This window comes from Falco biarmicus, chromosome 2 (genome assembly GCF_023638135.1).
Source record: "Falco biarmicus isolate bFalBia1 chromosome 2, bFalBia1.pri, whole genome shotgun sequence".
Classification (NCBI taxonomy): Eukaryota; Metazoa; Chordata; class Aves; order Falconiformes; family Falconidae; genus Falco; species Falco biarmicus.
In genome coordinates, this window is record NC_079289.1 from 31,933,303 (window position 1) to 31,960,242 (window position 26,940).

General features: G+C 43.2%; 1 protein-coding gene across 4 annotated transcripts; it reads left to right on the forward strand.

Annotated features, from left to right (window-relative positions):
• On the forward strand, nt 1-25,221 carry RUBCNL (rubicon like autophagy enhancer). Of its 4 annotated transcripts, none has more exons than XM_056328776.1 (16): nt 1-164; nt 725-833; nt 2,984-3,092; nt 5,402-6,070; nt 10,364-10,449; nt 13,543-13,750; nt 14,613-14,717; nt 16,925-16,967; nt 17,330-17,462; nt 17,875-18,020; nt 18,800-18,864; nt 20,051-20,289; nt 21,086-21,147; nt 22,421-22,574; nt 22,696-22,786; nt 24,749-25,221. In XM_056328776.1, exons 2-16 carry the CDS (start codon nt 762-764, stop codon nt 24,859-24,861), a joined length of 2,295 nt encoding a protein of 764 aa, XP_056184751.1. In that variant the 5' UTR covers nt 1-164; nt 725-761; the 3' UTR covers nt 24,862-25,221. The 4 variants fall into 4 exon arrangements, with proteins under 4 accessions (XP_056184751.1, XP_056184748.1, XP_056184750.1 ...); XM_056328773.1 differs by lacking the exon at nt 1-164 and adding an exon at nt 173-210; XM_056328775.1 differs by lacking the exon at nt 1-164 and adding an exon at nt 278-482.
• Nucleotides 25,222-26,940: the final 1,719 nt, after the last annotated feature.

Consider the following 26,940-nt stretch of genomic DNA (forward strand, 5'->3'; position numbering starts at 1 on the left):
GGCCGGGCCGCCCTCCCGCCGGGCCGCCCCGCCCCGGGGCGCTGCTCCGCTCCCCCGCAGCCGGAGGGCCGGCGGCCGCCGCGGCAGTGGGCGGGGCCTGCGCTGTGCGCCGGCGGGCGGCCGCCGTGCTCGCCGATCAGAGGAGCCGGGCGCAGCGGCTGCAGGTGGGGACGGGGAGTCGCGGCCGGGCGGCAGTCGGTGCCTTGCGGGGTGCGCTGCTGGGGCGGGACGCGTTCGGGCGGGGGGGGTCGGTGTCTCGCTGCGGATTAAGCGCTTTCCAAAGCTGGCCTGCAGGCGGGGGGCTCGGGCGCGGGGCGCTACGCGGCTGCCCCGCACGGTGCTCGGGGAGCGGCGCCGGGTCTTATTGACCGCCGGCACCGGGGGCAGAGCCGCCTCAGGGCCGCAGCGCGGGGGCATCGCCGCTGCCCGGTCCGCTCCGTCTCTTCGTCATTTTGCCACAAGCTGCGGGCTACAGCCGATCGGTACGTGCCTGTCATGTCTGTGGTGGGCATTTTCCCCTTGAGTTGTTTTTAAGAAAACCTCTGAATTAGGCTCTTTTTAATACAGATCTCCATTATTGCTGAGCTCTGCTTTTCGGTAAGCTTAGAGGCATGCAGAGTCAAGACCGAAAACAGTTCAGGATATTAAATGCGGAGTCTGCAAAATACATGGAGAATCGCGGTTAGAGTGGTGGTGACTGTAATTCTTTCTCTATTGCTTCCAGGTACATCACAGCAACAAAAAATGCATGCTGCCCCACCATGTCTCTCCATGCGGTAGCTGTAGCCAGCTACAGCAGAGCAGAAGTCTTCAGGCACCCCCACCCTGAGCAGGTGAGGCACCCAAGGCACCCGAGGGCTGGCTCGGTGTGTTCGTTAGCCAGGAGAACTTCCCTCTAAAAGCAGCTTTTAGTTGTCAGTGGTTGTGGTAAATGCTTTATTTTTAAAGGTTACATTATGGAGTTAATTTTGGAAGTACAGTCACGGTATATTGAGGGGGAAAGGCATTTATGCTATGAAAGATGACAAACCGTCAAGTGTGTTATTGGTTGTGGCAGCGCGTTGTGGTGCTTTTCATGCACCTCTGTTGTATTTCCTTACATGTGCTCTTTCACTGCTTTTTTGTGGTTGTGGGGGTTTTGTGTTGTTTTTTTTAGTTTGATAGTTAAATACTAAAGGAGCTCTTTCCCAGTTTGTGATACAGTTGAAATCATAACATCTTGAAAGTAAATGGAAGTCTTTTATCAGAATTCTCAGAACACCCGTTTCTTCTGATAAGATCTAAGAGATGGGAGGGTTGTTTAAAAAAAAAAATAATAAAGTCTTAAAACTTAGCACTCCTAATGTTTATGCTTACTGATAAAAGTACTTACACTCACCCTGGTGTCAGGCCGTTGTGATACTTGCTTCCTAAAAGGTAGAGTCTGCTAACTGCTGATACTTTTTTTTTTTAATAATTAAGAAAAAAGCATTCCTGTAAGAACTACTTTATCCAGTAATGTTGATAATATGATATTTATATGTGTAAAGCCTACCTACATAACGATTTCTCAAAATTAGTGTGAAGGGGAAAAAAAAAAAAAGCACTGTCCTATACTGAAAAGAGTATTTTTCCAAGCACTGGCATGATCAAACACTAAATATTTAAAATTCAGCATACTATTTTTGGCTGAAATGTTATTCTTTAGTTAAAAGGGAAATTCTTTGTGGCTTTTAGTTTCTTCTGCTTTCCATGAGTCTGAAGATTATCTGGATTAGATCTGCTTTCTGAGTCACCCCACTCTCCCACAGGACAATGTGGGGAATGTGGAGCTCCATGCAGGGTGGCAGAGGAGAGCACACCTTTTAACTCTGTTCTCTTTGTATGGGATCGTAGGGTGCAGGGGAGGGCAAGGGGATGCCTCTGTGTGGAGACATTGCAGTGATGTCTGTGAGTGGGGAGAAGGCATGGGGTACAGCTTGGTTAACTATTTTTTAATGATGCGCCCATCAGAGCAGGGCACCCCTTTGATTTCCGTGGTTTCTGTCATGTGCTCTGCAGGTCTGTGACATACCTGGGGGAGTGGGAGATAAATGTGTGACCCTCACAAGGAATTTGTGAGCTCGGGGAAGAGACCTGTTGCTTTGTTGTCCTGACTGTATCTTAGTCCCTTGTTGGAATTAGCCCCTTGTCCCTCGGTATCTGCACTAAACTGCATGCCCTGGTTCAGCTTATGCTGGTTTGACAATATGGTAAATCCAGCTTTGGGTTTAGAAATACCAAATGGGAAGCGTCATGACCACACAAAGTGAAATTGCTGATCTGGTATAAACCTGCTCAGTCAGTTCAAATGCATTCACAATTTTTGTCAGCTTGCATTGGCAGGCTGTGTGCCAGGCTGAGATTATCTATTTGTGTTGCTTCTTGCTTCATGCTGGGTCAGCCACGTTGCTGACGTGAACCACAGGTACTATAGTCTATCAAATTAGGCTGACATGATTATGTGACCTCACTTGCTCCCAGCTGATACAGTTGGGAGATCAAGCAGCACATGAATCAGGTGCTTGTGAAGTCAGGGCCTCATAGATTTAGCTCACAGCCTATACACATCCAAACAGGCCCATACTTCCAGCTACAGATTGATGTTTTCTTGAATTCTTTTCCACTTCGTTGCTTTTGTTTTGATAGATATATAGATATGTGATTCAGCATTTTATCTTGTATGTGCCTTATGCACATGTTTAAGTCTCCTATCGCTGAGAATTTCTTTTGCGCACCTGCCTTCTGGAGTGAAATGAGAGATGTAGAGATGCCAGTGCTGTTCAGGTGGTGCGTGCTTCTGTGGAGATTTTCAGACAACCAGAAATACAGGCAGTGGTTAGGTGACTGTCAGCAGGCCTTAGCAGGGTGTTCTTCCTGATGGAATGACTGTGAGACTGGCGGTATCATTACCAGAGTACTGCTGTTTTATAACCAAATGTCTGCCTGTGTGTTCTTGTTCTAGTTAAACCACGAAAGCCTAAAGGTGGCTTTTACTGAATCAGCATATTCTTCAAATCCCTCAGCAAGGATTAGCTGCCTTGCTCCGACACCTCAAATCTCCGTTCTCTCAGGTATGCCAATTTGTTCTAAAATGCCTCCCTCTGGGGAGCTTTGCTGATGCTTGTAGTGCTAGCAAAAGCTATCAAAGTTTGTGTGTACTAAACAAGTATCGTCTGGTTAGAGAGGGAGCCTTGCTTACTGGCTTTGAAGACAGGAAGCACCAAAGTATGTTATACAGTTTGAAGGTATGGTGTTTTCTTACCTTTTTAATGGTAGCTTGGCCATTTTAGTTATATTGGCATTTTAAGTGCTTCAGAGTAAAATACGTCATGATTCTTGGCAGGTTAACTCCTTGTTCATTCAAGAAATAGTTTCTCAGATTTTAACAGATTACCATAATTACTCACATGAGTGTCAGTTGCAAAACCAAATTTGAGATTATTGGGTTTTTTAATTGGAACTAACCTATTTCTGGTAGTAGCTTAAAATGCAGGTTTTGGTGGGTTTTTTTGTTGTTGTGTTGTTTGCTTTTTTTAAGTTTGGCAGAGCAGAAGCATGAGTTAAAATGTTTAAAGCTTGTTCTTTTTTCTCTTACGTTGCACTAAGAAAAAGTATTTGGCAGAGGCAGTCAGCATGGTTATAGGATTAGTGCTAGAGATACTCCATATGATGCTGGAGTAGTGGGAGATGATGAAGGGTAAGGGGATAGAAAGGCTGTCATGATGGGATTTGCAGTAGGACAGCAGAGCAGAAGAGTCAAAGACATTAAGACTAAATGTTTTGTTTTGTCTTACACAGAAAGGATGCTGTTTACAGCCCAGGTTAAGGTGGTCCTGTGCAATTGAAATGTCAGCAGTTACCAGATTGCTTTATTTTCCTGAAAAGATCAAAATAAGTTTGTTTGAAAGTGAGCTAGCTTTTCTTTTCCCATTCCTGTCTGTATAGTGCCATGACTGGCTGTGTCAGCAAGGTGTTTCTTTGCAAGTGCAGCCGGTAAAATGTGCAGTATTGCTACTGTTTCTGCAAGAGCTTTGTTCTGGTAAGTGGCAGGTGGCTGGTCCCAATCACTGATGAACTCTTAGCTAATTTTGACTTGGCTTTACTGACAGCACTGCTAGCAGCTCTTGCAGTATAGCTTATATGTGATGTTCTTAATAATTATTTTTAGCTTTTTCTTCATGAGTACTGCTCTTTATATAGACTTGCTTTTCCAGAGTATGTTGGAGGTTTTTGTTGGAGGTTTTGATCCCTTCATTAGTACACTTTCTTATCATGCAGTGTGAGTGCATGCTGGCTTCCAGGTGAGTGACTTGGTGGAGAGGTTTACCATTTTCCATTGAGATATGTTGAAGGAGAGCAACCTCTGAGAAAAGTCTGCAGTCTGCAAGACTTGCTGCTTTTTTTTCATCAGCCTTGTTTGACATTCCTCGTGGTCCTAACTAAGAGTTATTTGCTCTGGAAGGAAATCTTGATTGTTTATAGAATTTTACAACCAACTTATCTTCCCCAAAGTAGACAGTTGTTAACTTCATTGTTGTGATGTGTTTGATAATTTATTCTTGAACATAGACTTTGTGTCTAATCTCTCCATTGCTTGGCTGATGGCAGTTCCTGCAAGGCTTTTTGTTCAAGGTATAGGACTTCAGTTTATTGTTGAATAGCTACTGGTTGTGGTGCACACTTCTACATCACACTAATGTTGCTATGTTTGTCACTAAAAGCAGTTTTTCTGTTTTCTGTTGAACTACAGTTTTGCAGTAGATCATATAGGACCTTGGCAGGCAATATTTTTGATTCCTTCAGAGGCATAGCAAAGTTGCTATGACAGAGCTAATTTTCTTTATGGGTTCACGTAAATGTTGCCACCCCTATGAGTAATGAACTGAAAGTTACTTTAGCCTTTTCCTCAGGAGGAGCGACTGAACTGAAGCATGCAAGCACGTGAGCTTTTATTGCTAAGTGTGTATTTTTTTTTCTTCCTGCTGTATTGATCCTCCATATGTCTTGGTATAATGTGACCTTCTCTTTTACTGGCAACAGAACCTGTACCAGTAACTGTACCTCATCCAGTTTTGTAGAACAATGATGTTTTCAAGCACATTGACAATCGGTTACCATCAAAGTCTTAACTAATTGCATTTGGCTAGCAGCATCATACTTTAGTGTTGGTTTATTACCTAGCCTTATCAATGACAGAATGGCTTCCTGACTGCAGAAAGCAAGAGCTTTCTTGCAGGAAGAGGCAACAGTGGTGCATGAATTCAGCTCTATCCTGTCTTCTTACCTGTGTCAGAAAGAATGTGCATCTTATTCACGTTGTAAATTAACCTTTTCTTAGTGCCATTTCCTAACTTCTTAGTTTATTCTCTCTTCTGAACAGATGAATATTCAAGGCCAGCAGTGATTGGACATGCTGGAAGTTTTGGATCATACCCAAACAGTGCTGAAGCTATCAAAGACATTCTCATGTCTGTTTTAAATGCATCTGGTTTGAAGCCCTCTTTTGTGCCAGAGCAGACCACAATGCAGGGAGCTGAGCATCTGGACAGTGACGTGGAACAGTGGGAAGAAAGCAGTGCTGGGGACAGCCATGATGACAGCGACAGCGATTCTGCACACCACAACCCTGCCTGTACACAAACAGACATTCGGTTTACAAGGCACCGGGCATGCTGGGACAACACGTGCTATGATTCCTCTAAACCTTCGCTGGATACTTTCTTTTGTCCCCGTTACTCTGATGGGGATCCTGCAGCTTCCTCTTTGAATGGTTTCTCTCCTTCAGACGCATCCCCTCTGAAGCGGGACTGCTTTACCCAGGTGACGTTAACAGGAGGCACTGTCACATCAGCTGTTGTGCATTCTGGAAAAGAATGTTATACCTCCCCCAAACAAGACTTGACTTTCACAAGGTTTCTTTCCAATTCAGTTGCTGGTAAGCCAGCAGATCTGTTGAAATACCCTGATGCTTTGGAGCCTGCTCCTGTCAGCAACAGTGACAGCAGTTCTCCCAGTGGACTTGCCCAGTCAGAGCCAGTCAATCGAACAGGTAACTTTACAGGTCCATTTTTGTTTTATGATTTCTGTGCTAGGAAAGACAACTGTAATTTAAATGGGCCTTGTTTATGGCAGTTGTGAATTAGACAAATGCTGTCATTGAAAACAGGAGAGAGGGCAGAAAGTGAAAGCTTAAAAACAAAGGACAACCAGAGGGCTGGACTTGATGAAACAGGAGACACTCATGCTTGCAGTAGTAGTCTGTTTCATTACGCAGAAAAGCTTTTGTCATAGTCAGCCTTTGGTAAAATAAAAACCACTGAGCTGTGAGCAATGTAGAACATCCACTGGATGAGGCTTTCACCAGCTTCGTCTTGTCTTCATCATCATCCTTTTCCCAAAAGCAGATAATGTAAATCTGGGCGTTTGGTAGCGATTCACTGGTGTGCGCATACTCCCTGGGACATCTCCTGGTGTCTGACATGAGCCAGAGGAGAGGGAGTCCTCTGGGATTTTGAAGGCAGGGCTTTAACATCCATTATCATTTTGACTGTGTTGGCTTGTGCCAGAGTGGGACTATTCTTCCCTCTTCCCCTTTCCAGGTGCACCCACCATCTCAGAGAGACGTAGCCCCATCTGATACAGATCAGGATCTCTTTTTTTTTTTTTTTTGCTTCTGAGTAGTTTGCGACCACATAGATATCCCACATTCTCTTTGTGAAGAGACACAGGCTGAGGGCTGCTACTGCTAGCGAAGTGTGCCTCCTGTCCCTTCGGTGGCAGGGGGCTCAGGGCAGCACAGGCCTGTAGGCAAGGACCTGTTCAGTGGGGATGTTCAGCGTGGTGCCTCCAAGATGGCTGGTGGAGCAGCTGCTGCGACCTGGGGGCTGCGTGTGCCTCCGTGAGGCTGCCGGCCTTCCTGGGCTGCAGGCCAGGGCACCTGCCCTCGGCCGGGACAGCAGAATAACCCCCTTGTGTTTCATACCTAATGCTGGTACGACCAGCCTTTGCTGCAGCCAGAGGAAGCATTTTTATGTTATTTATAAAGGTTATTTTCGGTATCTAAGGACTTAATCTTACTCTATACTGAGCCTTGGTGCAACTCAGATGGTGCAGCTGAGGCCTGATTTTTCTGCTGGAAAGAATGCAAAGAGCAGGGAGTCCTGAGGCTGCCTTTGCGTTATAAGTAAAAACAGCAAAGGCTGTTTTTTGTGTGCTTGGTGTCTTGGTGTTGGGTTTGTGGGTTGTTGTTTTGGGGGGAGATTTTTGGTTTGGTTGTTTGGGGTTTTTTGTTTTTGTTTTGTGGTCTTTCTTTCTTCTCCCTTTGGTCAATATTAGTCCTAATGGTGATGCTTCGTTGATCTCCGCTTCCAAGCTCTGGCCCTTCCCAGCTCCTCCAAGGCCTCAAGCTGGCAGCGAGCTCTCAAATAGGGACATGACATTGCAGGACTGGGCACTCTTAATAATAACAACGTTGTCATCTGGGACAGGCTGTCGTCAGCAGCATGGTGACAGTTGTGGCTGTTGCCTTCTGCTGGGTGTTTTGTTGGCCCTGCGTGTTTGAGAGGTGCCATCAGGGAGGAGGAAATGGTGCCCAGCGGTTGGGGCCAGCCACACAGGTTTGGGTGGCTGCCTCGAACGCAACCCGGGTTCTTCGTGTCAGCTGGGACTGTGAGGCATAGGTGTCAGAGCCGATAAATCATGAGTGACTCCCATCCTCTGGCACGAGTAGGATGTGCTTGCGTTGGGTTGGTAATGCTCCTGGCTCTCCGGAAAGCAAATGGAGGAGTACAGCAGCCAGATGACTGAAGAAGTAGCGTCCTTGATTTTGCTAACAAATACTCTTTGCAGGAGCCAGGATCCTGTTGGGCACCGTGCAACGTGGTAGGCTCTGTCTGCGTTAGACTTTAGTCTGTTCTGTACAAAGTGAAAATTTCTGCGTTTCTTCTTTCCTTGTGGCTTCCAGCCATTTAACTTGCTGCTGGGTAGCCTGTGGTTGGCGGGGAGGTCTCCTTCTCCCCTGTGTTGTGCAGGGCTATGAGGATGGGAAAAACAAATGTCAAACTGAAAAAGAATGCCTAATTTGAAGGCAGGGATTACATGCCATCCTTTCCATTGCTGTCTCAGAGGTGGTGGTTTCTCACTTTTGTTCCTCGCAGGAGAGTTGGTGAGGGATGCACAAGGCATAAGGAAGTGACATAAGATTACTTAAATCAAAATAACATTTTTTCAGCGGGGTTTCTTTTGGTCCTGTGAGGCTCCTGTTAGGCTTTGCTAATACTTTTAAATATGAAGGTGGCCTCGTGTAACCTTCTGAAAAGGCTACGTCATTGTTAATGAAGAACCTGTGACTGAATGGAGTATCTTCTCGGAGCTTTGTTGTGGTCAGTGTGTCACTGGCAGTTCTTGCTTTTAACCTCTGTGTACATCAATGTCACTTCCTTCTGTGGCTCTTGAGGACTCTTTCCCTAGCCCCAGCAGCCTCCCGGCAACAGTGCGGAGGAGCAGAAGGGCAACCAAATAATTTTTTGTGTTAGACCCACAGTTCCATCCCATTGCTGGATAAGCTGAGCTCCTTCCCTGGGCTTCTTCCCACTTTGCATTCTTTTCACTTAAAGATGCAAGTGGGATGCAAGAGGTAAGCAAAAGAGAAAGCTCCCATTAGATTTCAAAATTATATTTAAGATTAGTTGCATCTTATATTTTAAAGAGAAAGGAATAATTTTCCCATTTCCTTATTTCTGCTTATTATTTTTAGTTCAGAGAGTAATGTTTGTTATCTTAACTGATGAGAACGTAGGCTGTTACCCAGCTGTAGAGCCTTTAGCAGTTACCTGTACCCTCCATACACTGCTTACCCAGTAAGATGACTTATCAAATAGGCATGAAAATAACCTAACTGGGTGATTAAATCTGCTTTGAAAAGTCAGATTGTCAGTCTTTCCAATTTTCCTCCATGATACGCACAATTAAGAATTCTGTACAAACCCACTATGGCAGTGTCACTACGCTCAAGCACAGTATTGACTTTCCAGCCTGATGTCACCAATGCTCAGGGCAGCATAACATGGTTTCTACAAATAAAGCAATATAAAGAATCTAAACTAGGCCTGAGATTCAGCATCCTTTAGTTGGGGAAAAATTATTCTCACATTTTGTGGGACCTCTTTATCCTTTCTGTTGACTTTTAAACAAATTTAGGAGTGACAATTTTTTTTTATTACAAAGAGCCTTTGATTAAGCCATGTTACCTGCAATGGCTTTACATGGCATGTGTGGTGGTAGCATTTAGATATGGTCTACTTTATCCTGTAAACATCACCACAGTGAAACAGAAATTGGTTGGTTATAAGGTCAGAGGAGAGGTAGTAGACACCAGTGTTTCAAAAAAACCAACTTAAGTAATTTCCTTTCCTATGTCATTATAGTGTATGTCTGTATACATTATATATAATCTTCATCATCCTTCCAGCAAATTTCTTGTAGCAGTGGCTGTGAGTGCATTGAAAACAAAAAATGAGGGCATGATTTCATACCTTCAATTTTCTGGGGAAGAAGGTTGTGACTATATAGATATTTATATAAAAAAAGCAATCCATGGTATATCTATAGAAAACCAGATGCATGCTCTGCTGCATAGTGAAAAGTTCTTAACAGGGAAGGAAGATGAAATTTGTTTCACATGCTCATCATACTCAGCGATGAATGCCAGGAAAACAGAACTGCTGTTCCAAGAAGCAGGGAGTACTGTGGCTAATGCGTCTGCTCCAGTTGTACATATTACTATGCAGTATGGTTTGCATTTGGAAAGAGGAGGGAGGTTTTCTTGAGGTATGAAAACATAATGGCAATGTTGGTTTTTTTCAAACTTGCTGTAGTCGCACAATACCAGTAGTAATTCAGGGAATCTTTTGAGGCCGATGCATCTCTCTGCATGCCCAGACAGCAGTGAGATTTCTTTTTCTTTCAGCAGTTGTGCATAAACAGAGAGCAGTGTTAGGTGACTGTGTTGCAAACTGCAGAGCATCACTGTAATCCCCGCCTGAGGTTCTGGCTGTTATTGTCCCCAGCAGCTCAAGATGTAGCTGGGAGAGGGCTGGTGTTGGGAGCGCAGTGGTACTGTCACCACTTGTCATTTTTACTGTGTTTCCCTAGTAGTTGATACTTGTGCTTCAGGTTGCCAGAGTAGTTCAAACGCTAACATGTTCCCCACATTTCTCTTTCCAGCCCCAAGTGTTCAGTTTGGGGAAAGAAAGTTTACTTTGCTTTCTGGAAATCACACTGCACACATCCCGGGAGCTACAGAGAAAGAAATAACTAACACAAGTTCTTGTTAAACCCACAGGTTCTACTTTTCCTTTGAACATAAGTGCTATACCCTGGAATCGTTCATTGCAGGACATCTGCATGCTTCCAGAAGATGTGGAGAAGGTGAGGACAACAAAGTCATAATCTTTTTTCCATTTTATAGTGGCAAAACCAAACAAGAGGAGGCATTTCTCAATAACAGAACTTTCTGATGGATGGACTAATCTTTGCAAATGCTGTATTTTCCCTCCTCTTCCCCTCTGTGGGTGCACCTACAAACCTAAAATGCATATTTTTTTTATTTTTACTCTTAGTCTGTTCATTATTTTAATTATCTTAAAATAATGGAAATATTTTAGAACACTATACATCTCCATTTTTCATTACATCATTTTCCCACACATTCCTTGAGACCAAACTTATTAGAGCTACTTTAAAGTTATATCAGAATATGTTACATAGAATTTGTTGCAGCTATGTGTGTGTGGTGGATGGGATTTGCCTCATGCTTTTACTATCAGGAGACAGGGAGATGTTGGGGGTTTTTTGTGTGTGCTTATGATGAGCATGTGAGATTGCTTGCTTGTTATTCATGTTGTAATCCTTTTACAGCACAGTAACTGTAACATCTTCAGTAATTTAAGCAGTTTCTCATGGTTTCCAATTTGCATAATGGGCCCAAAGGGTCTTAGGAATGTTGCCAAATAAGCAGCTCATTTGAGCTTATAAACAGAGGTGAAGATGGGAAGATAATGTTGTCACACATAACCCTGTGTGCTAAATGTTAATCTTTTCTGACAATTGGAAAAGAGGTTAATATTATAATTAGTTGTTGCAGTGAGTAGGATTTAATACGAAAAAGCTTTAGAAATGCCTAGAAAATGATAATTTTTTTATTTTTTTTTTGCTTAACTGTCAATGTGCATGTGGTCCCGTGTCCTGGGCCCAAGAGGTCATCATCTTTTGGCATAGCACTGGTTTTACTGGAGTGGCAAGTTCTGCATTGGATTTGAAACTCAGCATCTACAAGGTGCATTTTAAAACAAAACCAAAAAACACCATGCTTGTGAACTAGTTTGTCATGTTGCTTTTTGTGAAAGGAGATGATGTTTCTCTGTCTGTAATGTGGGAACAAAAAAATGAAGTAACTTGCTTTCCATCACCAGGGGACCAGCAAGTAGATACCTGGATTAGAAACCACAGTCTGAGAACTGTTGAGTGAGGCAAGATAACATCAGCTACTTCTCTTGTGCAGCTGATTGTGGGCTAATGTGATTACAGGTTAAAAGATATTAAGAGCTCAGTCCTTTATGAGTGAGGCTGCCTTTAAAAAACAAACAAAAAGTCCCCAAACACTTTTAGGTTGTGAAGTAATCTTTTTGAAACTTGGGAGACTGAAAACTAAGATGCATGTAGTGTCAGCAAGTCTGAGAGTTGTGGTTGTGTGCCAGGAAGGAGATGGGCCAGATAATCTAGAGGGACTTTCCACTGATGCAAGTGGAAAGGAAGAGAAGTGAGAAGGTTGGTGTGTCACAGCTGAGTTGAGACTGCTTCCTAGGGTGACAGACCTATCAGGAGTCAGAGCTGAAAGCTGATTGATAGTCATGCTGACTACAGGAGTGCCTGTATCCTGTTCCATCTTTCTTGCAATGCAACTCTCTGATACACTCATAATTGCTTTTATCAGCAGGACATGCTGATACGCTGTGTCCTGCCACTAACTTGGGGTTAACCAGTGCCACACAGGCTTTTTGAATTTTCACAGTAGGAGATGTCATCTTTATTTCCCAAGAGGAGAAAGGCTGTTTAATTCTTTCCTTTGCTAATGGTGTGTCCTGAAGTTCACTGAAAGTTGTCTCTGGAGAAACTATGCACCAAGCAAGTGATGTTAATCAGTGTTAGGAAAAAGATAAAAGTCTCTTCAGACACCCACAGGGACTTGTGGGCTCTCTCTAATGTTGAGATTAATCTCTTCTAAATGCATTTGGCTGCGGACAATAAGAAAGCAGCGATGTCTGTTGTGCTTCTTAAGATTTAGCTATTTTTAAACACTGATGTCTGTCTTTGTGCTTCCCATAGAGGTTGTAGGGGATGTCATGAAAACTGACATTCAGTGGTACAATTTTCTGAGCATAAGCCATTTTTTGTAAAGCTTTAATTATTCTGCTCTCAGAATCTCTAGGATTAGATACTGATGTGTTTTTTTTAGACAGAGGTTTAGCTTTGCATAAAGTGAACACTTGCGGTTGAGAGGAAAGGGAGTGAGTGTCCTAACCATCTTTGGGTTTCCATCCATCCACTTTTGAGCTGAGCCTGGGCTGCGAAGCTGTGCCCAGGCTAGCAGAAATAGCGTAGATGGACTGGTGGGATGCTCTGTTAGACCACAGGAAGCAAGGGATACAGCAGTGACATCGGGTCAGGGAGCCCAAGGTTTGTCAGGATGGCTCAGTGATGTCAGAGTTGGCTTTACAAATTCTTTTTCCTGGAGAAGAGGTGACCTTGGGTAGGCAAGATGGTAAGGGACACCATGGGGAGAGGTTGTCTGGCAGCAAAATGCTATGGTGAAGCTTTGCGACGGCTACCTTTTATTTAAGGCAGTATGAACCCCAGCGGAGCTAGGTTCCTGCTTACCCTTATCAGAGACTTTCTATGCAGCCTTCAGTTGACAGTGTAAGCTATCTCACTTCATAGTCCCTACTTCACTGCATTGACTCTTAACACATCAAAGTATTTTACTAGCTTCTGTACTACCCGTCACCTGAAGGTCTGCAGTCCCTTCAAAACTTGCCATTTCTGGCCCCATCCAAGTTAGCATGCATGCAAAACTGCTTGTACACACTGACTTGAAATTAAATCCTATTAAATAGATTACACAGATTCACACTTGCATACTAAATAATGCAGTGTAACTAGAGGACTAAGTCCCTAAAATGCATACATATTTATCAATTAGGCATGTAATCAAGTTCCTTTTTATCTAATAGATGGGTAAGATAAAAGTAAATTGTGTGCTTTAATCAAGGGTGAGACAATTATCTGGGCATGTTGTTTCTGAATTGCCCTTGGGGTGTTTTTTTGGTGTTTAAATGAAAAGTGAGATAGCCTTATACTTTTTCAACTCAGTAAAAGAAAACATGGGGAAAAGTTATGTGTTTCACTTCTTAAGTAAATATCAAATGTACTGTGTACTAATGAGCATTCCAATCTTGTGTCCAGGAAAACGCACACTTTTTTGTTGCCGATATGATTATAGCATCGCTAGAAAAAATGAAATGTAACATCCTAAGCCAACAAGCGGAGTCCTGGGGTGTGGAGGAAACAAGTGGATCAGATGGCAGCTATCACACTGATTCAGAGTTGTCTTCTTACCCTGGGGTGAAGAAGTCTGATTCTTCTGTTGCCTCTTCAGACAGTGGTTATGAAGGCAAGTTACTTAGTCTATAATGCATTCTTGTCTGACAGCCTTTGCTGTTTATTTTTGGGCAAGAAAATATTAAGTTAATTTGGGCATTGCTTGGAAACAAATCCTCTGTTACCTTCTTTGAGTCTCTCAAGAGCTGTGTTCCCTGAGGATTGTTATGCCACAAATACTTTCTCTGTGGGTTTGACTCTTTCTTTTGAATGCTCACATCTGTGTGTTATGTAATCTGTTTTTTTAACATGAAAAAGAAAGTGTACGGTTGAAGTGCCACATGGCAAGCACAACTGTCCATGAAGCATGCCTGTAGTGGCTGGTTTTCTCTCCTTATTTGCAGGATTTGAAGCTTGGCTCTGTCCTTCTGTGCTTACTTCTGCACTATGCAGATCAGGTCACACAGTTGATTTGAGTGAAACTGCCCGGAATATTCATTCACGTATAGTTTGAGGCAAGATAATAAATGCTCCTGGCACTGTAATGCTTGAGTCAGCACATGCATTTCTAAGTAGATTTTAGTCTCTTGAGTAATATGGATCTTAGCAATGAAACTTAAGTATAAAGTCTAAATGCCATAACTTTTGGGGGAAAATGAATGATGTGCTTGCACATGAGAAGGTGAGAGACCACTGATAGTCAAAAGCTTTTTTGGTTTAGTTTCTAGAAGCTTCTTCCCAAGAAACTAAAGGGGGACATGCTATGTGACAGACTCCCAAGAACAACTGGCTCTGTGTGTGTGTGTATAAATAAATAAAACTGCTCTGTAAATACAGGCTGTGTGCTTAAGTTCTGATAAGCAAAGAAAAATATAATTGCAGCTACTCTATACATGCTGGAAAAGTTTAACTGATGTTGTCTTTGTTCTGGACAGGCTGTGCTCTGCTGACTGTCAGCTCCCCGATGTATCTACCATCACATCATGAGGTTACCAGATTTCGTTGCAACAGTGAATCAGATGATGAATATGTAATTATTGGTAAGACTTTGAGATTGTAACTGCAGAAACAGCTCCATTGTTCAGCTGAATGAATCTATTGCATCATTTAGAAAATCTGTTGACTTAGTAGGTGCTATTGCAGGAGAAATAACATAAGAAAATGGAAAGAGCAATGTATGCATGACTCCTGGTTAGAACACATGCAGAAATAGCAGACTGGTGCAGGATTTCCTTTCTACAAAATACTATCTTTGCTGGTTTGAGGGTGTGGTGGATTGACTCTGGCTGGATGCTAGGTACCCACCAAAGCCACTCTATCGTTCCCCTCCTCAGTTGCACAGGGGAGAGAAAATATAACAAAAGGCTTTTGTGTGAAGATAAGGGCCTGAAGAGATTGCTTAGCAGTGACTGTCACGGGCAAAACCAGATCGACTTGGGGAAATTAGTTTATTTTATTACCAGTCAAGTCAGACTAGGATAATGAGAAATGAAACCAAACCTTAAACCACCTTCCGCCCACCCCTCCCTTGTCCCCAGGCCCAACTTCACTCCCGCTCCCTCTCCCCGCTCCCAGCAGCGCCGGGGCCGGGAATGTGGCTGGGGTCAGTCCCTCACAGGCTGCCTCTGCCGCTCCTTCCCCTCAGGGGCGGCTCCTCACACCCCTCCCCTGCCCCAGCCGGGTCCCCCCACGGGTGCCGTCCCTCAGGCACAGCCGGCTCCAGCCTGGGTCCCCCCGGGGTCCCCAGCCCCGCCAGCAAACCTGCCCCAGCCCGGGCTCCTCTCCCCGCGGGGCCACAGGCCCTGCCAGGAGCTGCTCCAGCGTGGGCTGCCCACGGGTCACAGCCTCCCTCGGGCACCCACCTGCTCCGGCGTGGGGCCTCCAGGGGCTGCCGGTGGGGATCTGCTCCTCCGTGGGCCTCCCCGGGCTGAGGGGGACAGCCTGCCTCAGCGTGGGCTTCACCGCGGGCTGGGGGGAACCTCTGCTCCGGGCCTGGAGCCCCCTGCCCCTCCTGCCTGCCATGGCGGCTGCGGGGCGGCTGCTCTGAAATACGCTGTCCCAGAGGTGCTACCGCCATCACTGATGGGCTCGGCCTCGGCCAGCGGTGGGTCCATCTCGGAGCCAGCTGGCACTGGCTCTGTTGGACATGGGGATAGCTTCTAGCATCTTCTCACAGAAGCCACCCCTGCAGCCCCCTGCTACCAACACCTTGCCATGCAAACCCAACACAGGGACTGAAATTGTCTAAGGATTAAATCCAATGAATGTGGGTGAGCAAAGTGTGAAACGGGCACAACCTCAGCCAACTATAGCAGCATTGTTTGAGAGAATTTAGGGCATGATCACTTCCTAATTAAGAGGTGGATTAGGTCTTAGGCAGCCCTCACTGCTTCAGGACTAGAGAGAGTATCTCTGTCCCCTTGTAGTCGCCAGTGCTTAGCTTCTCTTCAGGACATCGTGAGTTTCTTTTACATATATGGAAATAGAAACCCTTAAAAGTAGCCTGGGCAACTTTTATCTTATTTTTTTCTGTTAACAAAGGCTTTTTTATTGCTCCCTTTGGTTTTAGAGATTCACTTATTTTTTCACCTCCTGTTTCCCTAATTTAATGAAGAACTAGCCCCAAACTGCGTTTCTAGTAGCAAGAGTAGTTTTGATATGTGTGAATGGGGAAGCATTTGTCTTGAGAACAATATGCATGGCCAAAACGAATGGTACCAATGTGAACACACTTACCTGCATAATCATATTTTGCCTATATATGCAGAATGAAGAATTAGTGGAATTAAAGCCCACACTTCTTAATCTCACCAGTTACTAACTTTTATAGCATTAACTGGTGTGTTTCTGGTCCAAATATCTGTCAGTGTCCAAAAAAATTAATACATGCTCTGTTGGTTATGTATGTCATTATTTATGTGTAGTGCCTCCTGGCTTGACCTGGACTAGCTGGTATGAGTCTCTCCTTACCAATTCTCCTGCTCTTGAAGGGAGGCTGATGGTGATGATATGATGCATATCTGTAGGGAGTACTCTTCATCAGTGGATATGCAGAGGAGATAAGACTCCTTATGCCTGTTTTTTCAACCAGGGATGAGGTTATTTCCTACATCCAGTAAGGGTGTTGTAAAGATGAATATATTTGAAACTGACCCCATGGTAGCACAGAAGATAGATGTAAAATAGTGCTGAGTAACAGAAGCTTTGTTTCTTAGATGGCTTGATAAAATTTTCTGCTTTATTGCAGAACTTGAAGATCTTGAAAATCTCTCAGTCACACCAGATGAAAGGTATTGCTGTGTATCTTTACTATAATAGCCTGGTGGCACTACCTTTTCTGCTGGACCAGCTTTCTGGTGACTCTTCTGGCTGGGGCGCAGAAAGGTGTGGGAGTGGTAAATTTGGTCCTCCCAAGGAAGGGAAAGGAATGCTGCTTGACAGCAAATGTCTGTGGCACTTGGCTTAGCAGAGCCCTTCTCTTTTGCCGAGTCTGGCTGGAGGGTGATGGCTGTGGCTCTGAGGAGCTGGGTGTATCAAAGCAAGGGGATAGGAATGAAGGGATGGGAGAAAACTTTTCAGGGATGCTGAAGAAGCAATGGAGCTGCTGATGACATGCTGCTATTTTTCACTGTCTGTATTGCTTAACTTTCAGATCATCTTTTGAACCAGGCAGCAATTCTGCTGAAGCAACAGCCCAGGAGTTGTGCAGAGCTTTCAGAAAACACTGGTTGCAGACAGACTCTGCAGTTCAACTGTCTGGTTGCCTGAGCTCATCTAAGCAGAGGGTGAGTCTGAGCTGAAAACAGCGGGCTCTTTATTCAGTTCCCCAAATAATCATTGTCTCACTGCAGCTGCTTCACTGTTACGGGAAGGGGGAAGCTGCATTAAAAAAAAAAAAAGAAGAAAAAAATAAATACAGACAAGTACTTACAGTTCATTAGTTCACTTTAGATTGTTTTTTTAAAAAAAATTCTTCTCTCTTTAGCAATTTTTAGCATGTTTAAGATGTACAATTGTGAACAATCATGATGTACTTTCTTCTGGGACTGATGGGAGGGAGTTTTACCGAGGGGGCACTACATACAGGTGAGAACTGAACTTCAAAATCCTGGAGTATAGAGGGAGATGTTTCATAGCATTTAACATATGCCCAGCTGTTGGGCTTGTTCATCTTCATGGGTTTGTCTTTTCCAATAGTCTGTGCTGAAAGAAGAGATTCCAAGAGTGTTTGAGTCCAGTTTGAATCTGGCTGAAGAAATAAAGATCATATCCAAATTAAGAGGGTCTTCTGGCTGGGCTCCACCAAGATCACAGATTATATTTAATATTCACCCTTCAGTTAAGTAAGTGTAAGAGATCTGAGTATTGTTTAGTACAGCATGGGGATTTGTCTAAAACCTGCTGAATTTGATGGGAGGAGCCTGGGTGATTTAACAGAACCTGAGGTTAGAGTTAGTACATGGCACAGCCTTCTGCAGTGTCTGCCACCGGTTTTGCTAGAAAGCAGATGGCATCCTTTCCCCTCTGTTGGTACATCCTGGTTAACATGGCATGTGCACTTTTACATGTGATAATACACATACTGTTTGGTGTTATGGTGGCAGCGTGCTTAGCTGGACTCCCTGGAGAATATTCTTAAAGAGTTTCCCCGCTTACCTGCTGATACTTTATGGGTAGTAGGTTTTCAGAAAGGAGGGAGAAAACATGTCGTATTTTGGGAAACTACTATCTCACTCTGCATGAAGTGCTGTTAAATGCACACAGTAGGCAAACGGGCTTATTCCCTATGTTGCTTTTTCAGTTTCAGGTATGGATTTCCCTCTTCCCCCTCCCTCTTGATATTGATGCCACCTTAAGAAATGGAAAATAATCTAATTTTTGCAACAATCCATACTTAGAAGCAGTAATCGATTTATCATCCACAGAATAGCTTAGAGACTCCCACTAAAATAATAATCTGCATTTCTGTCCAGAACCTCCTTCTTCATGTGGAGGTGTAGGAGTCTGCTCCTAACTTGGATATTTTCACTGGTGCCAGTGTAGCTGTCTTGCAGTTTGGGAGAATGTTAACTGAACTGTGTTTTGGATGCTGGAAGGTGTAACTGTTTGCCTCTGTATGCAGGAGAGATGCAGCGGTGGCTGCCCAGAACTTTACGTGTGTTGGTTGTGGAACCCCGATAGAAAGCAGTAAGTATTACCAAAAGGAAAAAACAAACCTAATAAATCCATTATTAGTAATCAGGCTGTAATCTTCACCAACATAGGTCTACCACAACTGTAAAATTGTCTGAGCTAGAAGGAAAATCTCATTCATGGGTGTGCTTGCAATAATAAAACAAGCAGTGGGATCTTGACACTGTAATTTCTCACCGCAGACAGAATACAATACATGATAGATGTCATTCTCATACACAATAAAATTCATGAGAGTCAACAGCAAAACACGAAAAGCAAAACAGAAAAATCAAGCTTCCAGGCTAGAAAGTGCTGGCTTTACATCTTTCAATGGTTTCTTTCAGTAATTCTTTTCTGTGCCAATTTACACATTTCCTAAAGTCTCTTTTTACTTTGTGGAAGCTTTATGCAAGCTTAGGGAATGTGTGGTTTTCCTCTTTTGGGTTGTCTTTTTAGAACTTTTTTCTTTAGATCTTGATCACAAAATCCTGCTTGTGTTTTATTTGTGATGCTTTGTGAGAACTGCTTGAAAGCATGATGATTTACAGGTCTGACAGCCAGACCTTACCTAAGAAATCTTTGAAGTGGCTTTCAAGACTTGTTCTGGGTCTGCTCGCCAAAGAGCAGAATTTGTGATGGCCTGTAAAGTATCAGCAGTCTGTGATGGCACATTAATTCGAGCAAACCTGAGATGCTGAGATAGTTGGGAAAAACACCAAACCTTTCTATATGAAAAAAGTATTCTGCAAATGTGACTCCAAGATCAGCTTGTCTTTTCATTTGGTGGAAGTATTTTGTTGTGTGATTTGTGTTGTGTCTCTTTTGTGGGTAAAGCAAGAATGGTTTCTTTAAGATCTCATGGTGATATCACCAGTTCAGTTTCACAAATGTGGAAATGGGGAAACCTTTCTCTTCTAATGCAAAGTACAGACCTTGTGCATGTGTTTACCACAATAATAAAACCTCCTATTTAACAAAAAACAACAAACAGACAAAAAAAACCCCCACCCAATACAAAAAAAACCCAAAACCCACAAACAAAAAACCAAGACCCCACAAAACCAACCAACCAAACAGAAAAATTCCATGCCCTTCACTCCAGTAGATTCGAGTTACTTGGACAGAATAGGCATACAGAGAAGATGTATGTCCCGTAAGTCTTATAAATATTCATAATTTCATTGCCATCTACTTGCAGAATATATCAGGAGACTCCGCTATTGTGACTACCTGGGGAAATACTTTTGTGACTGCTGCCACAGCTATGCCCAGTCGTCCATTCCTGCCCGAATACTGTTGAAGTGGGACTTCAAAAAATACTATGTATGCAACTTCTCCAAACACCTACTGGACAGCATATGGCAGCACCCAATTTTCAATGTGTCTTGTATTAACAAAGCCCTCTACACAAAAAGTAAAGAAATGGACAGGGTGAGGGTAAGTGTGACCTGGGTTTTTGGGGTTTTTTTTGGAATTTGCAGGTCTGAGATTTTCAGGAAGAACTTAGGACAGGTTGTCCTTTGCTCTGTGTGTGTGAAGGAAGTAGAGTCGGCTTCTCCACACTGAGACTTGGCCCATCACTGCTTCTGGGACTTGCTCTCTCTCTCCCCTCAGCTGAAGGGGGAGGAGGGAGAAGTTTCCAACCTATGCCAGAGCTCTCATTTCTCACCTTGTCTTTGGGAGCCATTTCCTTACTGGTTTCCAGTTTTAGTTCATGGAGGGGAGCTGGGTTCCTGCATTAAAAATTTGCCTCTGCTTGGCAGTTGGCTGTTGGAAAGCTCCAGAAATTTTGAATGACTGCTTAATTTTTTTGGCCAGTAGAGAAAACACTCGTGGCTCATCTAAGGGCTGTGCCTCGTACAACTTGAGCAAGGGTGCTGTGCTGAAGATTACAAGTTGCCATACACTCCCTTCTTGGCTAAGGAGACACTGACCTGTTCTTACACAGGTTTGGGTCTAGCAATCTTGATGTGCTGACACAGAGCCATTTGTAGCATTAGGAATTGCTTCCCTTGTCAGTGAATAAAAGTAGCTTTTGCCTTCCTGGACCTTCCGTGCATTAGAAAATCCATTTGTTTAATTCTGTGCTGAGTGTGAAGTTTCCATTTGTAGGTGTGGCTTGATGTACTGACAAGGGTTACTGACTCAAATAGTGGTGTTCCTCTATTTGAATATATAAATGCAAATTGCTTTTCATTTAAAATTTGTTCTGTTTTTCCCCTTCATATTTTAGGAGACACAAGAACAGCTTTTTCATTTAAAAAAGCTTTTGAAAACCTGCAGGTTTGGTGAAAGGTATGGGCCATCATCATGCATGAAAAATGGCTTATTAAAATGTACCTAAGGTGCTTATAGAGCCTTCTTCTCTAGAGATGTTTGAGTACAGTTTTATATGAGCTAATACGATCATTAGAAAAAAATCTTCATTAAAAACCCCTTCCTTCTATTGCACTGCAAATGTTGAGTGAAGAATAGGTGGTAGTTTTGTGTGGTAGCTTTCTGTTTGTTGTAACATATTGAGACATTCGGTTTTAAATGTTGAATGATTTTTTGTTAGGTGTATGTTTTTTCGTTCTGTCTCTCATGTTCTGACTCATTCTTAACAGGTCAAAGGTACTTACATATATCTCTGAGACTATTTGTCTTTTTAAAAAAATATTAAAGAAATTAACAAATGTGTTCCTTGAGGCTTTAAAGATTTCTTCCAGATATTTGGGCTCAATTCAGATTATTTTATAAATATGCTCAGATGAAAGTAGTAACCAAAAGTGATAAATACCAAAGCACGAACTTGCTTGCAGCTACAAATTAAAGATTTTTGGTATTCACCTTCCCAAACTGTGGGCATAATAGGTAAACATGTGAGTGATAAAACCTTCACTGCAGAATTGCTGGCTTTGTTGAAAACAAACATAAGCAAAATAACCTTTAAAAGTAGATTCTGTTTTCTCTTTGACGTTGACCTCTTTTACGCACCAATTACATGTTATTCACCAAAACAAAATAGAAACAGATTTTAATGTCTCTATTCTGGACAGCCAGCTGTGATTCCATTACAGAAATAAGCATTAAGATCCTCACTGTACCTTCTACATTGGTGATATTTTAAAAATAACAGCTATGTTTTCAGCATTCACCTGCTCAGTACAAGCATAGTTTTACCCAATAGTGACCTATGCAGTATAAAAACCCTCAAGGTTCTTTTTTTTGGGGGTGTGGGGAGGGAGGGGAGGGAAGAAGCAAATAACTCTAGAGTATCACATTAGATATTCTATGGGATTTTACCTAGTGTTTCTGAGGTAGGAGGGAGCCCTTTACACATTATTTAGGAATTGCTGGGATAACTGCACATGGTGAGGAAAGCACATTTAAAGCAGACATTTATTCTAAATCCCAAACCCTCCACTTTTTGTTAATGTGATCTCAGATTGGAAGGGGAGGTAGGATTTAGTATGGACTTGCCTTGTATGATCCCTGGGTGACCAGAGAAGTGAAAGAGGATTATTCTTCAAATATACTTGAAAAACAACTTTTTGTAACTTGATTTATGTTTTCTTTCTGTTCACAGAGTACTGAAAGAATTTGAACAGGTCCCCAGCCATCTGACAGAGGAGCTGCAACTCTTCTCACTGGATGACCTCGTGAAGATCAAACGAGGACAGTTACTGCCCCTTCTTAAAGATATTCTGAAGAGCTCCACCTCCCATGTGGATGGCTGTGAGGTAAAGAAAAGCCAGGGCTCTTAGTCCTTGCAGCTGCTAGTGTGAGGAATATCCCTGCTGACATTCCTAATTTTTTTTTTCTTAGCTTAAAAGTAAATCAACTCTCTTGCTATCCTTGTAGCTCTGTCAAGCGAAGGGGTTTATCTGTGAATTCTGTCAGAGTGCAGATCTGCTCTTCCCTTATCAGACTGCCAAATGCAAAAGGTGCACAGGTATGTTCCAGACCAGACATTTTTCTTATTTCCTTGGAGGCGATGTTGGTGTGTAAAACTGTTCAGACTTATTTTAGGAAAACATTGGGAACTTGCTTCACTGAAAGCATGTATATTTGAAAATTCGCATATGTATTGGACAGCCAGGGATGGCATGTGTCTTTGAAAACCAACTTGTGGCAGCTGTCTTGCATCAGTGAGTTCAGAGAGCAAAACCAGGGACTTGCCTGAACATAGTTATGGCTGCAGGGGTGGGCTATTTTTTGGGTCTGTGCCTGGGAGGGTGCTATGCTGCTGCTATATATCTTGCCAACATTCATTGTATATTCTGTGAATCTTACCAAAATGTTTAGTCTTAGTTATTACAGAGGTTGTTGTCCTGGCCTTGCACTGCTGCTGTTTACTTTTGCACTGCTGCTGTTTACTTTTGCACTGCTGCTGTTTACTTTTGCACTGCTGCTGTTTACTTTTGCACTGCTGCTGTTTACTTTTGCACTGCTGCTGTTTACTTTTGCACTGCTGCTGTTTACTTTTGCACTGCTGCTGTTTACTTTTGCACTGCTGCTGTTTACTTTTGCACTGCTGCTGTTTACTTTTGCACTGCTGCTGTTTACTTTTGCACTGCTGCTGTTTACTTTTGCACTGCTGCTGTTTACTTTTGCACTGCTGCTGTTTACTTTTGCACTGCTGCTGTTTACTTTTGCACTGCTGCTGTTTACTTTTGCACTGCTGCTGTTTACTTTTGCACTGCTGCTGTTTACTTTTGCACTGCTGCTGTTTACTTTTGCACTGCTGCTGTTTACTTTTGCACTGCTGCTGTTTACTTTTGCACTGCTGCTGTTTACTTTTGCACTGCTGCTGTTTACTTTTGCACTGCTGCTGTTTACTTTTGCACTGCTGCTGTTTACTTTTGCACTGCTGCTGTTTACTTTTGCACTGCTGCTGTTTACTTTTGCACTGCTGCTGTTTACTTTTGCACTGCTGCTGTTTACTTTTGCACTGCTGCTGTTTACTTTTGCACTGCTGCTGTTTACTTTTGCACTGCTGCTGTTTACTTTTGCACTGCTGCTGTTTACTTTTGCACTGCTGCTGTTTACTTTTGCACTGCTGCTGTTTACTTTTGCACTGCTGCTGTTTACTTTTGCACTGCTGCTGTTTACTTTTGCACTGCTGCTGTTTACTTTTGCACTGCTGCTGTTTACTTTTGCACTGCTGCTGTTTACTTTTGCACTGCTGCTGTTTACTTTTGCACTGCTGCTGTTTACTTTTGCACTGCTGCTGTTTACTTTTGCACTGCTGCTGTTTACTTTTGCACTGCTGCTGTTTACTTTTGCACTGCTGCTGTTTACTTTTGCACTGCTGCTGTTTACTTTTGCACTGCTGCTGTTTACTTTTGCACTGCTGCTGTTTACTTTTGCACTGCTGCTGTTTACTTTTGCACTGCTGCTGTTTACTTTTGCACTGCTGCTGTTTACTTTTGCACTGCTGCTGTTTACTTTTGCACTGCTGCTGTTTACTTTTGCACTGCTGCTGTTTACTTTTGCACTGCTGCTGTTTACTTTTGCACTGCTGCTGTTTACTTTTGCACTGCTGCTGTTTACTTTTGCACTGCTGCTGTTTACTTTTGCACTGCTGCTGTTTACTTTTGCACTGCTGCTGTTTACTTTTGCACTGCTGCTGTTTACTTTTGCACTGCTGCTGTTTACTTTTGCACTGCTGCTGTTTACTTTTGCACTGCTGCTGTTTACTTTTGCACTGCTGCTGTTTACTTTTGCACTGCTGCTGTTTACTTTTGCACTGCTGCTGTTTACTTTTGCACTGCTGCTGTTTACTTTTGCACTGCTGCTGTTTACTTTTATACTTGAGTGAACTAGGTAGAACATCCTTCAGGGAACACAGCTATTGATTCATTTTTTACTTTATTTTTTTCCTGAATCTTAAACTGCTTGTACATATAAACAGAGTGCAAAACATGCTTTCACAAAGCGTGCTTCAACTCTGGAGGCTGCCCCAAATGTCTGCGGATCGCAGCTCGGAGAACACTTTCAGAAACTCCATCACTGGTGCCTCTGTGAAACTGGATTCCTCTGACTGCTGATTTCAGAAGATGCTCAAAGCCAAACCTTCAGGTGCCTGACTAAGAATTAAATAATGTTGTTTTAGACATTACTATTTTTAATGTGTGTCTCCTTTATGGGGGGGGGGTAAAAAAAAAGAAAAAGAAGACTTTAATATCATTATTGAAAACTCGCCCTAAAGGAGTTTTAATTTTAACTGCTGACGGAAAGACTAGATGTTAATTTTGTGACCAGCCTTTTGTTGCTGTTTTGTCCTTGTATGTAAGATTTTTAATATTATATTTTTCCATGTAAAGATTATTGCTTCTCTGTAATTCTGCAAATAATGTATAGGTAGTAAATGAATGTTGCAAATCATTACCTGTGTCAGGTTTTGGAAATTAGAAAAAGTGGTAAAGTATGAAATCATTCTCTCAAAAGCTCTACAATAGAAAAAGTTTGTCTGCAAGCTTTAGGCAGATGCTGAACTGAAATTCTGTCTGGCCAATACTTAATGTGAACCAGTAAATTTAAAGTTTCTTTTAGACAGATCTATTCAACAGCTTTTGGATTCACCCTGGCCTGCTGCTAGATGCCCACCCAGCTGCTTTCGCACTCCCCCTCCTGAACAGAACATAGGGAGAAAATAAGGTGGAAGAGCTTGTAGGCTGAGGTAAAGACAGATCACTCACTGACTGCTGTCATGGGCAAAACACACTCAAATTGGGGAAAATTAAATTTATTGCAGATTTGAAATTGAGTAGGGTGGCGAGAAAAAAAACACTAAAACAACTTTCCCCTACCTCAACCACCCCTTTTCCCAGGCTCAATCTTCACTTCTTCATTCCCAACTCTTCTACCTTTGCCCCTGCCTCAAGTGATGCAGGGGGATGGGGAATGGGGGTTGTGGTCAGTCCATAACAGCTCCTCTCTTCTGCTCCTTCCTTCTCATGCTGTTCCCCTGCCCCAGTGTGGGCTCTTCCTGTCTTTGGGCTGCAGTCCTTCAGGATAAACCTGCTTCTCCATGAGCTCTCCAGGACATGTAGTTCCTTCAGGAAATAGCCACGGGCTTCAGTAAGGTCCTTTCCATGGGCTGCAGGGGAATCTCTGCTTTGGTGCCTTGAACACCTCTTCCCTCTCCTTCTTCACCGACCTTGGTGGTTATACTGCTGTTTCTCACTTCCCCTCCCCCCATCCTCTGCCTATGTGGTGTTTTGCCCTTTCTTAAATACATTTTCTCAGATGTGCCACCATCTCGGCTGAGGGGCTCAGCTGTGTCCTGCAGTGGGTCCATTGGAGCTGGCTGGAAGCAGTTGTGTCTGGCGTGGGGCAGTCCCAGCCTCTTCACACAGAGGCTACCCTGCAACCCCCCACTGTTAACATTTTGCCACCTACACCCAGTACACAACTCTGGAATTTCCAGAGCACTTAAAACTGTGAGGAGAGGCAGCAAGTGAGTAGGAGAGATGCTCCTGTTTAAATCCACCCTCATGCTTGTAGATTGAGTCCTTGCCTAAAGGCAAAGTGCTGGAAGTTGAAAGCAGCTTTCTTTCCCTGCCTGGTTGGTTACTTCTGATGGGACTGGCTGAGGAAGCAGCCCCTGCCTTCAGAAACCCAGAACAGCTGCTTGAACCTGTAAAACCATTTTGCTGTTTATGCCACATAAGAAGTACCAATGAACAGAGAAACCCCAGAACATGAAAGCACATACCAAAGTTCTGATCTTTCCAATGGGGTGCTCTTAGTATTTTGAATTTATTCTTCTCATTTTGTGCATTGTTCTTCCTCTCCTCACTTGCTAGCTTCTGCTTTTAGCAAGGAAAATATCAGCTGTCTGCTGTCAGGGGCTGTGTAAGTTCACCTCCATGCTTACGGTACTAGTAAGCTCACTAACTCTTCTACTTAGCTATTTTTTCTGTGGCCAAAATCAGCTTTACCTACTTACTGCTTAGAAGCAAGATTATCATCTCTCACTCAAGATCACCAAATGGATACTGATGCAGGGTGAGATGTGGTGAGAAAGAGCCTGTGTATGCAGCTGACTGCATAACTATTTAAAGTTACGCAAGAGTAAATTCTCATTTAAGTTGGTTGCAC

Bases quoted from the DNA above. Each gene is read 5' to 3' on its own strand.
- RUBCNL (XM_056328776.1), top strand. From the start codon at position 762: ATGTCTCTCCATGCGGTAGCTGTAGCCAGCTACAGCAGAGCAGAAGTC. The intron at 20,290-21,085 runs GTAAGTGTGACC...TTCATATTTTAG, and splicing joins AAGAAATGGACAGGGTGAGG to GAGACACAAGAACAGCTTTT. The intron at 21,148-22,420 runs GTATGGGCCATC...TTCTGTTCACAG, and splicing joins ACCTGCAGGTTTGGTGAAAG to AGTACTGAAAGAATTTGAAC.